Consider the following 14,983-nt stretch of genomic DNA (forward strand, 5'->3'; position numbering starts at 1 on the left):
GTGAATATTGGGGGAGTTGCTTTCAAAATCTTACTGAACACAGTCACTGCTATCACTGGTTTACCACAGGATGGAATAAATTTTCCAAAGAAGCCAGAAGGATCCTATAAGGATTCAAATTTAAGAGATTTTTCAAGCTTGATGAAGGGGTTTAGAGGTTACAGAGAAAGTATAACAAAAAGGACCTCCTTGAAATTTGGAAGGATGAATCCCTATTAGTTATGAAATACTTGTCTCTGGATGGGCTATTTAAAAGGTTCCATACCCAAACCTTCCCTATGCTAAACCACCTAAGGTACATCGTAAAAATGAATTTTTCCTTTTGGGTTTGTTCTTCTCTGACTCAATTGGTTGTTAGAGACACATCCAAAAACTCCCTTCCCCTTCACTAAGGTTTAATTCTTAGGCTCTATAACTTCTAGTGGGCCCACGCCATTTCCCCGTAACCCCTTATCAAATTCTAATTTAGTGGTGGAGCTCTTGGGTGCTCCTAATACTTTCTTCAACCCTATCAGGGGACTAAAATAGAAAATCTCCCCTAGCTCTCTACCTAAGGAAGTGGAGCTACTGGAATCAGATGAGGGGGATGCTTATAAGGAAATTGGTTTCTCCTTAGCCTTGGAATCTGATTGGTCTCCCACAGCCTCTGAGGAGGTTGCCCCCTTTCATCTTGATCAGATGTTTCCAAACCCAATCTTAGTCCCTCCACTTTGGATGTTAAAGTGTAGGTTGAAAGATATTATTGGGTGATAAGACTTGGCTATTAAATGACTCTTCTCACAATTTGATGTGGCTATAAGAAAGATTAATAGTCTTGAGGTAATGGTTGAGGCAGGTGTTAGGGTTGATAAACGGGTGATGGAGGAAAAAGATGAACAAGTCTTGGAGGCTACTAGTAATATGGTTGGCAAATTAGAGAAGTGGGTCAAGGTTAAGGGGATGTTGAATGACCTAAGTGAAAATTTATCTCAGAGGGATGAGAGCAAGGTAGTGGTGGAGTTGAAGGAGAGCTAGGAGATCCTACAACGAAAAAATTGATGAAATATCTATGCTGAGCTAGAAGATGGCCTTGAAGAATTTGGCCTCCTTACAGGTTGTTCAAGAGGAAATTGATCAAAGAAAAGCAAAGTGAAAGAGACATACGATGTATCCCTCTGCTATGATGGAGCCCCCTACCTCAGTGGTCAAAGCTGCACTATATTTTGGTACTCCAACCTCTATTAAGGATTCTAAGAACAAAAAAACAAATTCTTTCATAAAGTAATTGGATTGTGTAAATATTGGCAAGAGGGTAAAGCCTTTGCTCACTAGACCATTCTTTTGTGTCTTTGGTGGTTGGCTAGTTAATTTTGTTCTTTGGTTCTATCTCTGGTTTTTTTTCTAGTTGTCTAGTGGTTCCTCACTGGTTTTGGTGTTTTTAATTTAATAATTTTTGGCTAGCTACACACTCTACATGTGCCCTAGGTTTTGTTGTTTAGTGGTTATGTAAAGGTTCGAGCATATCCTTCTTTTTATTAATTGGGACACATATCATATTGGACATAATGACAACATGATTTTTTTTAAGCGAATAAAATATTTTTTAATATATATAGTTTACTATATAGACAATGTATAATTGAATATCAAGGGGTTTTAATTTGTTAAATCATTATAATTTTATTAGGAGATACATGTTTATGTCTCAAAATCGACATCAATATTTAAATATATTTATTAAATTGATCAATTTAATTACTTCATCCAAATTTAGATTGGGTATATCCAATGGATAAGGCCAAGAGTAAGTCTTAAGTAAATTTGACAAAAGAGATGCCTCTTGATTATGACATCTAAACCAAATGACTCCCCACATAAAAAAAGCTTAACAAATGAAAAACATAATTTACTTCATTTTAAATGAGTTTAGAATAATAAATTGAAATGATATTATGGAAATTAAATATAAAAGATATATGTACTTAACTCCTAGATTGATGATGGAATAAGGATGCATTGTTAGAGAATATTTAGCTATTAGTTGTTTTTTTATAAGTAGTTATGCTCTTTTGTTTTTCTGCTAAAGTTACATAGGATTGCGTATTTTAGTTGTGCATCTAGTTTAGCTTTTATGCATCTAGTTTAGAGAGAGTTGAGATTTATTTATCTCTTCATTCTTGCACTTTAGTTATCCTAAATTTATCTTTGTACTTTCTTTGTAAGCACCTCATTGTATAATTGTAAGTCATTTTGTACTTTTTCCTTTTGAGTAATAGATCATTCATTTCTATAGCTCTCATTTGTGGAAGGTGTTCTTCTATGTTGTTTGATTTTGCAGGTGCTTGTGTTACAAAATTCAAAATGTAGAAGATGTGTAGAATTAGTTTTCTAATGTTTAAAAATTGAATCTTTTATTTTACTCTCCATTTTGGGTTTCATATGGTTGAAAAATTCTAGGTCAGTTGGATTAATGCATTTAAAGGTCAAACAATAGGATTATGAAAATGACCTCATATGTGGAGTCATACTGTAATTCATAGGATAAATTTGACCAACTATAGGCTTCTATAACAATTTTTCTTAAATGAATAATATACATATTTATTTAAGGATAAGTAGTTTATATTTCCTTAGGCATAGTTGTCAAATTATATGAGTCAAGTTCTCGTTGATCAACTCTCTTATCAATTTGACTTTAAATAGCCTTGGACAAATTTTGAGAGATGACCAACAAGTGTATAGTGGATTACAAGTTGAATCCAATGCAAATAATTATTTTAATACTCCAAATAGAAGTGTTCCAAAATTGGATTATCATTTATATTAATATTTATTTTAATATATATTGTTATTCCTTGTATGTATTGAATTTCACAAATGAATTTGTCAAATACCTATACATAACAAAATAGTAATAGTAATAGGCCGGAATGGCTATGGATTGGAATGATGTCCATGTGTCAGATGACTTAGATTATAAACCCTCAAAGGATGAGGGTCCCTTGCAGAAGACCACTCCTAGTACTAGTAGCAGTAGAAAAAACCCACCTAGATGGGCTCAAAAAAGAAATCCTCCGTTTGAAACCCTAGATCTTGGGCCCACAAAATCTGAAAATATAGAAGACTGGAAAAAAGGTGGAGATCCTTGAAAAGGAGGATAATGAAATTAAACTTGAAATCTCCCTCAATGTGGACCCCAGTGAGAGTAAAGATGATGATATGGACGTTGATAAGCTCCCGGGGAATTCACTAACGTATCAAGAGAAGTGCTTCCGATGGGTTTTGGGGGAAATTAATGTGCTGAATAGGGGATTAAGGATCTCATTGACACCTTCACTGAGAATCCAACTCCAGATAAGACTGAAAAAATCCTAAAGTTGTCCCAAGAAATTGTGAAAGATATTAAGGTTATGAAGACTGAACATGAGGTTAAAATCGACAGGCTAGAGAAAGAAATACAGGAGCTGAAAAGTCAACTTAAGGGTTTGGTGGAGGTTAGCAAGAAATCCATGTATAAGAGTGTCGAGGGACTCAAAAGGGTCAATGAGGAAATCGCCATTCAGAAGGAGAAGATGACCAGAGCTAAGAGATCCCCAGATATCAACTTGGCTAAGAAAAACCAAGAGGTGCAGGCATCCACGGGACCTTCTACCAGGACTCATTAAAAATAACTCCAGGAGAATGCTGATCTTATGAAAGCTCTTTCTTAGTTTGTTTTTCTTGTGCATCTTGTTTAGGTCTATTTTTTGTGGTTTTTTGCTTTGGGGTGAGTCCCCTGGTTCTGTTGCTGTTTAGCAGCTGGTTAGACTCTAGTTACTATGTTTATTTTTTGGATGGATTTGGGTTTTGGGTCCCTGTAAAACCCATTTATCTTAATAAAAAACAATTAGTAATAGGTACCAACATAAATGGGTGTCCTACTTTATGGCCTAAGTATGGATGCATATTAATATATTTAATATTCATTCAATAATAGCAAGTAAATTGTAATGAATTTGAAGATAATATAAACTAATAATTTGTGATATTTCGGATGCCAATTTTAATTATAAATTTTAAAATATAAAAAATATTTTATCTCACGTTTTAAATATTTATTTATAAATAATTAAGATGTGGATTAGGAAACTATGTTTCAAATATGAACTTAACTCAAAGTGGCTAGACGATATAGATGTAAATGTAGAGAATGAATAAGAAAATGGAGATAAAAAAAATGATATACATATAGAGTTTGATGATGAGATGAAAATGATGATGTAGATAGGGAAATTAAGGATGAGATGGCAAAGATGATGTAGATGGGGACATCAAGGATGAGATGGAAAAGATGATGTAGAAGGGATGATTGAGGATGAGGGGAATAGTCTACTAGATAAAGAGGTAGAAGAAAGATGGATTGAAATTTAGCTATAAAACAACAAGGATTCATTTAAATGTTATGGCTCATTTGACAGTGTCTTCTACTTTATTTTTTGATGATGCAGGGAATGGTTCAATGATCTATTAATTCCAATTGATAGGAAGATTAATGGAAGCCTTGCATTTTTTTGGTCAAGTTAGGGGCTGCGTTGATGTTTTCTCCTCAACATATCTTATAAAATTCTTGCATATTTTGTTAGTAATTATGTTTAGAGCTTGGGATATGAGTGCTAGTGTACATTTGCTATTTTCCTTATGTTAGTGGCTATTTATGTTTTTTTTCATATATTATTTAATCTTGCTAAGGTTTGTTAAGATTAGTTCATATGAGGACACATTATAAAATACACCAGCTACATGTTTCACTCTCTCTAACAAATGGGTAGTTGAGCTATACACTCTCTTTTGGCTTGCTGTGTCTATTGACTAGAAAAGAGGCTACAAACATTGATCTAGCTTGAGATAAGGGTGTATTAGGAAAACAAAGTTTCAGGATATACAAAATAGGGAATAGATTAGTGATGAGATATCATCAAAGGTCTATAACTCCAAGGAAGATATAGGTATAAGATAGGTTAGATAGTCACTAGGGAATTAAGAGTGACTAAGAAGAATATAAGTATATGACTAAGGTGATCAAATATAGATAGAAGATAGATATTGAAAGGAGACATAATAAATGTATGTTATATATTAAGATACTAGTATAAAGAGATCTATTTTTCTACATCCCAATTGTGTGTATAATAATTTTTTATTGATTGCATGCTTAGAGTAGATTCAGAATAGATATTGCCATCACCTTAATAGGGCCGAGTTTGGGTTATAGACTACAACTAGGATAAATCCTTTGGGAACATAACTCTAGTCTATCACCTTTAGATTTCTTTTTTTTTATATAGTTAAAAAGATGGAAGGGCCAACACCCATTTTATCACTTTTTTATTGGAGCTTTGAACTAGTGGGGTAATAATGGGGGACCCCATCCCCATGGTGAATATGCTAAGGTATTAACACATCTTAGATTTGTCTATGATTTGCTTGCCAATTTACGGATGACTAAGCGCCTCAATATCACTTCGTGCCTCGTTGTCCCTCCATGGCTCCTTATCAGTCCACTAGTTGCATCTCCATTTCTCCTCATCAGACCATTTTTTTCTCCTTATCATTCCACATGGCATCTTTATTTCTCAACAACATCCTTATCTCTCCATTGCATCCTCCATGCCTAGAATCACCTAACCACCTTCTAAACTCTACACCTTTATCTCCTACACACCTTCTTCTCCTATCTTTCTTACTATTGTTGACTAGTTTCTACTACCACCAACTCCATAAACTTTCTACCATAGTTTGTCATAATCAAAGTGACCTAGCAACTTACCCATGTCTATAGCCTTGAACATACCATCTGCAACCTCGTTCACATTAAGTGGGGTATAAACACACTCCTTATCTCTGACATCTTGGGAACCTCTAAGATAGTTGGTCAACTTGCATGGTCCACCATAAATAGTGACTTGCAACAAGTTGATTCGAAGAATTGAACCCAAGACTTTCATGATAATACGGAGTTGCAACGACCGTTGCGCTGTGGGGCCAACCCATCTCCTTTAGATTTATTGCTAACACTAGTTCCATTTCTAAGACCTTGGTTAGGATCTATAAGGGTAAGTTACTATGAGTGCTAATATGGGTGCTATAAAAATATGATAAAAGAAGGAAAGGAGGCAGATTAAAAGAAGGTACTTTGGAAGATTTGGACTTAAAATTTGATGAGATGCAAGAAATGGTAACCATGATTCAAACAACAATTAAAGGATTCAAAAAGAGGACATTGTTGATAGTTTCAAGTAGTACAATAACTTTAACAATTAAATTACAAATAACTTTGAGGTGGTTGTCCATTAAAGTTGGTGTATCTCCTCTAATAGGTGACTTCGATGCTAGGGTGCAATACAACCCAAATCATGTAGATAATAAAAACCTATCCGCCCCATCCAAATTAGATTTGGTATCCTATCAAGGATGAGGATATTCAATCCAATATTCTAAGGTACCAAGCTAGACATAATCTAGGTAACTCCAAGATTCGTTATACTATTATTCACTTGTTTTTCTTGTATGCATATATGGGTCAAACAAACATAATGCAACCTTATTATATCCATACTTTTCACATTCCTTAGATCTCTCAACCTTTGAAACCTATTATAATTATGCTAATAAGAAAAGAAAAGTTTTATTACATCTTAAATACATTATGGGTTATTTCACTTTTTTGACTCACTACCAACTGGAAGGATAGAATAAGAATTCCATATTTCTCATGATAATTGTTGAAAAGGACATGAAATTCTATCATACATTAAAATAATCTAATTATCTTGACTAGATATACATTTGCTGATAATTTCTCTGACAACCTATTGCAGCTACTGAGATGGTGAATCTTAACATCCATCATATACATGTTGAAAAAAAATGTCCAAGCCAAGCATATAATTCCTAGCATCCATCACCTACATGCTAGCATTCAAAGGGAGCTAGTCCAAGGGTATAGCTTAGTAATTCTATTAGAAGAGCATTTTTATTGACTTTAGTCATGATTAAAAAAATGAGAAATTTAATTTGTGAGTGGGCTATAGGATCTACTAGATGGTGATCTTATCAAGAGGATAATGATAAGCTCTGTTTATAGTGTATTTCAACTTGTTCAGTGACCTTATTTATACCCTATTGTGTTTCCATATAATTTAGCTTTTGTATTAGACTTGATTTTGTATGTAGAAACCTCTTATAATTAGATAGCTAGAATAAGGAGGTCTTATAGTTTCACTATTTTCATGTTGGTGATTGCTAAATTCACCACCTAGATAGGTTTAATAAATGGAACATAACCAAGTTATTTTTATAATTTTCACGTCCTAGGCTACTTGAAAAACTGTAAATCACCTACATGATTCCCCTTCTACATGGAATCCCTACTATTTATGCATTCAATTATTAGACCATATACTTGTGTTGAAGTACTTAAAAGAATATTATTAATATTCAATAATGGTTACTTAAATATTAGCTTGCACACAATTCTTGATACTAGGTAGATTTGATATGAGAAGTTATCTAATGTCATATAATATCAACCTTGACTATGCTAATCTTTTCAATGGGTCATGCGTTTAATTATTATATTTTTTGTTATATGTATTTAAGAAAAGTATATACTACCATTGTTGTACCCATAGAATTGCATGTGCAACATGTGGTTTAATAGTCTAAAAATTCTAATATTCTTGTCAAAAAATATTTTAGTTCCAAAAGAATGGAATATCTAGATTCTTTGTTTCTTAAAGTTTTGTCGTAGTTTTTTTCATGTTTATTGACTTCTATGGCAATTTGAATAGCTAGGATACCATCTTCAATCCTTATTTTCATTGCTATGTTACTTGATACTTGAGATATCATAACAGTGTCTTCCTTGTGATTTTTTCTATATCTTTTCTTAAGATTTTTCTTAGATCCTATTCAATTTGTATGTTTTTAGCTTTTAGATAGCCTAAATTTGACCCCCTAAATATTTCCATTTCTCCTTGAGTTCTACAAAGACCAAACACATACCTTTTTTTTATGTTATTTGATCTCCAAAGGTTTTGAAATGAAGATAAATTCTTGCATGAATTTCCCAAGCTAAGTATTTATCATGAACTATCATCCTAATATGGAAAATTATTTTTCTATCTAGTAGATTTATTATGTTTGCATTGAATAGTCTATACACCATGTTAATAGCATGATTTCATTGCAAACATTTCATCAAATTTCATTTAGTTAGAAACTTAAATTATTCTTGATTAAAGATTATATTGGATTGTTCATTATGTTCTACAAACTTATTATATTCTATTTTTAGCACTATACTTATCTATCCAACTCAAATTATCTAAGATTACTTCCTAGCAATAAATTATCTTTGATGAAGCATACCAATGATCATGAGCTAAGAAAAGTAAAAAAGCTAAATCCACAAGTTACGATTCCTACCTTTAGTTTATGAAAATTATCATATTATTATTATTTTAAGGATGCTTTCTAGTATAACAGATTATTTTCTTAAAAGCATGACGATAATTGATTATTGCAATCTTCAATTGTTATAAATGTTGATAAACACATCAAACAAGACAAAGACATAATGACCAATAAAAGATTTCACCTAATAAAGTAAAATAAATCTAATTCATAAATGACTATTATCTAAATCGACAAACATATATCAAAATAAAACACCATAATTACTAAATCCCAACACTTATTCAAATTACATTAAGTCTAAACATGTCTTAAAAATTAGTTTCATTAAGATTTCACAGTAAAATAATAATAAAAGATTAAGAAATAAGGAACTAATACAATGTATGAACAGACACGATTTTTATTTTTTATTTCGTGGTTGCTAAGAATTATTGTATTTATATTTCAAATCTTTTAACAAAATATTGTGTTAAGATATATATACGAGAGCTTTCAAAAGCATTTTAATGCTCTAGTATTGTTAAGAACCTGTAACTATGTAAGGGTATAGAAGTCTTTCTCGGCCATAGTTCCTAAGACAGATTTAGGTTAAAATGCAAACTTGTTAGGGCTTTTATTGCCTTCAAACTCCACATCGTTCTCTCTATGAATTGCCAAGAGTTCACTTGCCACCTCTCTCATGGTTGGTCGATTTTCCTTCTCATATTCTAAGCACTTGAATGCTAGCTTGGCAACCCTTTGCACCATTGCTCGTACACGTGGTTGGTGAGTGACCTGTAAAGAAGGGTCGATGATGTCATCAAAGGAGTCAGCCTTGATCTTGGCAACTGCCAATGTGGCAATATTGATGTCTTTTCTCTCTCTTGATAAGTCCACAGCTTTCATACCAGTGATGATTTCAAATAACACAACACCAAAGCTATACACGTCTGACTTATCACAGAAGTGGTGGGTCTGAAGACACTCTGGATCAAGGTAACCAAGGGTTTCTTGGGGTGTGGTAGAGATGGGAGTTCCACCATCAAAGATCACTGACCTGGAAATACAATGGAAATAAATTGTTAAATGGTTTCATGCTTTCAAGATCTGCAATTTCTCTAAAAACTAAAAAGAATGCATAATCATGTGTCGGTCCACGATTAGAATGAATGATATTAAAATTTCTATTTTTTTTTAAAATTGACATTCACATTTTCATAATGTACAAGGTTTTCATAGTTTGTAAAATTGAAATATGTTTTTTTGAAAAAAATGATTTTAATCATTATTTTAGATGATTCTCAAATTCATTTTATAAATAAAAATAAATATAATAACACTGAAAATGAAATAAAACATAAGATATTAATGAAAACAAAAGAAAGATTCTAAGTTATTAAATTAATATATGATGAAGCACTGAAAAGTGAAGGGAGAAACATCTAAATATGATTCAAATAGATTAAACAAAGAGTAGAGCGAAGCATCTAAATATGACTCAAAAAGATTAAAGAAAAAGTAGAGCACGGATTAAAAATTTGGAAGTAATAGTAAATAAATGAAATAGTTGTAGATTAGATCGAGAGTACAATTAAAAAAGTAGAAGTGTTTTCTTATTATAGCAACAATCTGGATTTAAAATTTTTCAACAGTTATCTCTGATTTTTATTTATTTTTATAAATCATCCCTCGCCTCTTGTATTATTATGTATTTAAAAGCTTTTTAATCCTTCACTTTCCATTCCTCTAATGTTTTAATTTTCTTGATCTTATATTATTAAAGTTTATGTCTTCTTAATGTTTTAATTTTCTTGATCATATATTCTAAATGTTTTGATTTTCTTGATCTTATATTCTTAATGTTTATGTCTTCTGGGCTGTCTTTCAATCTTCAAACTTCAGTACTAAATTTTGTTCAATAAAACTTATCTCTTGATTAAGTCTTTATGAGTTATCAACTTCGCCACAATTAGGCTCACAAGATAAAAACAGTCTATATAAGATTTCATATAAAAATCTTACAAAATTTTATCCAAAAATAATGAGATTCACTACCTATAATGCAGAGTAATAACATCATATACCAGAGAGGCAATCAAAATTAAAAACAAATTTTAAAAACAAATTCTACCTGGAGAGGCCGAAGTCCCCAATCTTGCACTCGAAGGCAGAGTCCAAAAGTATGTTGGAAGACTTGATGTTTCGGTGGTAGACAGGTGCTTTCAGGTTGTTGTGCAGGTAGGCGAGGGCTCCAGCAGCATCTGCAGCAATAGCACATCGGCTTCTCCAGTCGAACAGTACGAGAGAATCCCCGTGCTCCCGGTGAAGTTGCTGAGCTACGGTTCCATTGGGCACAAACTCATATACTAGAATTGGGTCTTCCAACTCGAGGCAGCAGCCCAACAGGCGAACCAGGTTGGGGTGCTCTATGCTGGAAATAAGGCTGATCTCATTCAGGAGTTGGAGGCGCCCCTGCTGTGAAGAAGTAGAGCAACAGTGCATGCGCTTCACTGCCACATGGCGACCGTCTATGAGACAACCAGCATAGACAGAGCCATGGCCACACTTTTGTGAGTCTGCAAAGCCATTCGTGGCCTGGTACAAGGTTTTATAGCTAAAGAGCTCCGTGTTGAATTTCTCATCCAGGTTGGCGAGGAGACCTGCCCATTGGCTTTTGTAACTCCACCCCAGCTTCCAAGCTGGGGTATTTCTCTTCATCCAGATTATTAGTGCTACGAAGACCATGATTCCTACAGCCAATACTGCTGCAGCCGCCAGCTCTGATAAAACCCATTCAAGAAAGAATGCTTCTTAACTATACTATGTTAAAAGAGGAAAGATTGTAAATTGTATTGTGCTTCTAAATTCAACTGTGTAGTGTTTATTGATGCAAACAAACGTTATTAGTTGAATAAAAAATACAATACAATTTTTATGTCATTATGAATTATGGAAATCTCATGTCATTGATAAATTGTATTATTCTTTTATATCAATATTTCAAATCACATTCAATCATCTATCATTGAATTCAAATAGAGGAGTTGTAACCTGCAACTTATTTGAAAAGAATGTTATCCTATCTATATTAATTTCAATATTGCAATCGAAGTTCCTGGATTATGTACCGTACCAGCCTCAAGGATTTTTTTATTGCTTCTGATCCAATCCACGCAGTCCTTATCATATAGCTTCTTACCATCCCTTGTGCATACTGAAGCCCAAAAAATCATCAGTCAGATTTATATAAACTAAAAGGAACATGATTCTTTCAGTCATAACTTCTGATCTATAAGGGATTCAACTTACGATATTTAATTCGAGAGTTTCCTTGATGACAGTACAACTTTGCAATGTGCAAAATATTTCATGGCAGAGTTTGAAAACCATTACAGGTACAGGTAAAAGCACACACAATTCCCTTGAACAGAGAACTGGTTCATTCAAATTCTTGTCGACATTCACTTGCACATTGTTTAAAAGTAAAAATAAAATATTCTAAAAATCACACTTGAGAGTGAAAAATTTCAATGTAGAGACAATGGGAGGGAGTAAAATGCATGTAACTGGTGGTCTTGGAAATGTTTTGCATGTGAAGCATGCCTAGCCATAGGAAGGTGTAAACTTTATGCCAAGCTTGCAAAGTTGAATTCTCTCTATCAGTTAGAAGAGTACTAGAAATGGGGCAATAATATGCAACAATAGACTTGGACTATGAAAAACCAGTCTCGATTCAAGATTCTAGATCCAGGGTTAGGAAACTGAGAGCCCAACTACACGAACCCTCTAAGCCATTTATGTTTTTGTTACCAATTTCATCAGAAAAGCTATTTTCTTAGAACCAACACTGATCTTGTTTTGCCATAGTTCCTTTTCTATATTGTTCTGTCATACAGTAAACCCTAATTGTTCTGCCAGACAATAAAGTCATCTATACAGCATTCAACCACAAATCTAAATCCAATCTGGAAGGAATGCATAAATTTCTCTTATAGGTAATAAGTTTCTCTCCTTTCTTCAAATCTAATTAAAGACAGTTGAGGAAAATACCGTATGCAATAACTGAATTGACACTGCACCAACAGACTGACTAATATAAGAGAGATCTCATAATATATGGGAACAAGTATCTTATGGAAACTTTGTTCCTAGTTGTATTTACCAATGTCACCTATCTGTATTCTTCAGGCTGCACTGCTGTGTGCACTGATTAAATTGATTTTCCAATTGGGATTCAAACAAAAGGGGAGATAGAAAACCCTCTTCAAACAGTAATTTCTTTTGGATAGATCTTGTCAAATACATTTATCTAATAAATAAATAAACATAAAAAAATAAAAAATTTGAAATCCTTTCAAAACTCTCTTTCCATTCATAACTAACAACTAAAAAATACCTAATAAAAAAGTTTAAGCACTGACAGACTTTGTCAAAATGATCCTGATTGCAATAAGATCACGCTGTGTATTCAATGTAGATTTGATGTTAAATTCTATTGAGACATCAATTTGGAACATAAAGGAAGGATATATACATAAATTATGATCAACATGAAACAAAACAATGTGGTATTAGCACTAAATGCAATTATAAAGAAAATTACCTTTAACGCATCCATTGCCTTCAATATACCCATTTCCTTCGTAACCAACGTTACAAGTACACCTCACACCAGCTTTCACATCTCTGGCTGCTTCACAACGTGCATTTGCATCACATTGAAAACTCGTGCAGTTCCCGGCGATACCCCATTCCAGTTTTAGCCCTGTTATTGAAGTGTAATTTGTTCCCCCTGGAAATCCCCAGCTAATGAATTTCGAGCATTGCCATTCAGAGAATCGGTCAAAGTTAGTCACTCCGGGTTCCCATGTCTTGTCATATACAAGAGAGAAGCAGCAGGGATTCACAACTTTGCATTGTATAACATTCGCATAAGGAAGGTTGCAATCCGGTAACTTGCAAGTTGTTCTATTCTTGCAACTGGAAAACTGGATAAAGTTATCTTTAGAAATTGCGTAGTTATGCTTGCCATCAATCCTGAAGCTTTCTAGGTTCGGGAAGCAATTAGAATTCATGATATCAACAATAATACCATTTGGCAGAATGGAGGTCACATGGTAGAGAATCTTGCCCAATTCAATCTTCAGAGTTGAATTGTTGTAGCATTCAAGTTTGAACCCATCTCTACCACAAGACCTGGACTTAGTATAAAATGGGTATGGGAGAAGAGTGTCCCCACAAAACTCTTTGCAATTCCTTTCTCTAGTTGAGGAAACTGTGGGTAAGTCTGAACCCATCAAGGCCATAATAAGAACAAGAATAACACCAATTGTCTTTCGTCTTGAATAGTGTTTCCACATAGTATCGACCTGCTTATATTTTTCAGCTAATTCCCTTTTGTCCCTTCTATTTAATCTTATACAGAGCAAAAGAAGATCTAAAGCAGTTGCAAGCTTGGTTTTGTCTTGAAAACTACTTGAACACTAACATTTTCACTAAGAGTTTACTATCATGTTTCTATTTGAGTCCCATCACCCCTTGACTAATATTCAAAAGGAAAAAAAACATTGCATCAATTTCTCCCTAATATTTCCTATCGATTTGAGGCTTCCATATGACTATATCAACTTTTCACATAAGGAAAACACAAGTAGAATTCTTCTATATAATATCATGTAGATTTAACGCCTGCTATATTTTTTACACAAGGAAAACTCAACACCAATCTTTTCTACTGTCAAGATAATTTGAATATGATTTCTTTCAAAAGCCTACTAGAACAATCTTACTTCACAAAAGGAATCACAAAGTTATGGAAAAGGTATCCATTTCACTGGAAGCAACAAGTCTCCTGATTAATCTCCATTAATTTCCATCCTCCTCTTCAATTCCATATCAAACGAAATCTTTTTTGAAGCCTCCACAAGCCTAACATGCACCGTTGGTAGAGTGATTTCTTGCATGAAGGTCCACCCTATGTATACACTGCACTACGTTCAAGTGGTGTAGATAAGAATTTCTGGTGGCATTGAGATCGATATTCTTCGTTAGGATGCGTATATATTCAGTTCTAAAATTGAACTTTTTGGGATTTGGCTTGTGATTGTATTCAATAAAGGTAGTTAACATTGCCAATGGCAATTCATTCTATTGACCTCCGGCTTTAGTGGTTACTGAAATTGAGTCCGATACGATCTTATTGCAATACCCAACAATTGTGTAGAGCACATCTAAACGATCGGCGGAGAGAGATCAGATTTACTATTGAATTATCGCATTGAATATTGCAGATTTGCACAAAACTAACTTTTTGTTAAAATAAGTCGCAATCTTACCGGGCAATGTTTAAATTTGATGGTCAACCCTACATGTTAAAGAATTTTTGAGGTCATCCATTCGAAAATCTTATTCTAAGAAATAATTTATTAAAAAATATTTTATATAAATTAATTATATACTAAAATAGTCCAAGGGGTTGAGCTTAACTGGCTAAAACACTCGGTTCTCACCGTGGAGACCCAAGTTCAACTCCCAATAGGGACATTTGAAGTGAAATTCTAAGCTGTGA

General features: G+C 33.5%; 1 protein-coding gene across 1 annotated transcript; it reads right to left on the reverse strand.

The window, feature by feature from the left end:
• Positions 1-9,024: 9,024 nt before the first annotated feature.
• LOC131044626 (wall-associated receptor kinase-like 14) lies at positions 9,025-13,775 on the reverse strand. The gene is made up of 4 exons (XM_057977984.2): positions 13,019-13,775; positions 11,549-11,629; positions 10,547-11,195; positions 9,025-9,472 (listed from the first exon to the last, which is right to left on the reverse strand). The coding sequence occupies exons 1-4, from the start codon at positions 13,773-13,775 to the stop codon at positions 9,025-9,027; spliced, it is 1,935 nt and encodes a 644-aa protein (XP_057833967.2).
• Positions 13,776-14,983: the final 1,208 nt, after the last annotated feature.

The sequence above is a fragment of the Cryptomeria japonica genome, chromosome 1, assembly GCF_030272615.1.
Source record: "Cryptomeria japonica chromosome 1, Sugi_1.0, whole genome shotgun sequence".
Classification (NCBI taxonomy): domain Eukaryota; kingdom Viridiplantae; phylum Streptophyta; class Pinopsida; order Cupressales; family Cupressaceae; genus Cryptomeria; species Cryptomeria japonica.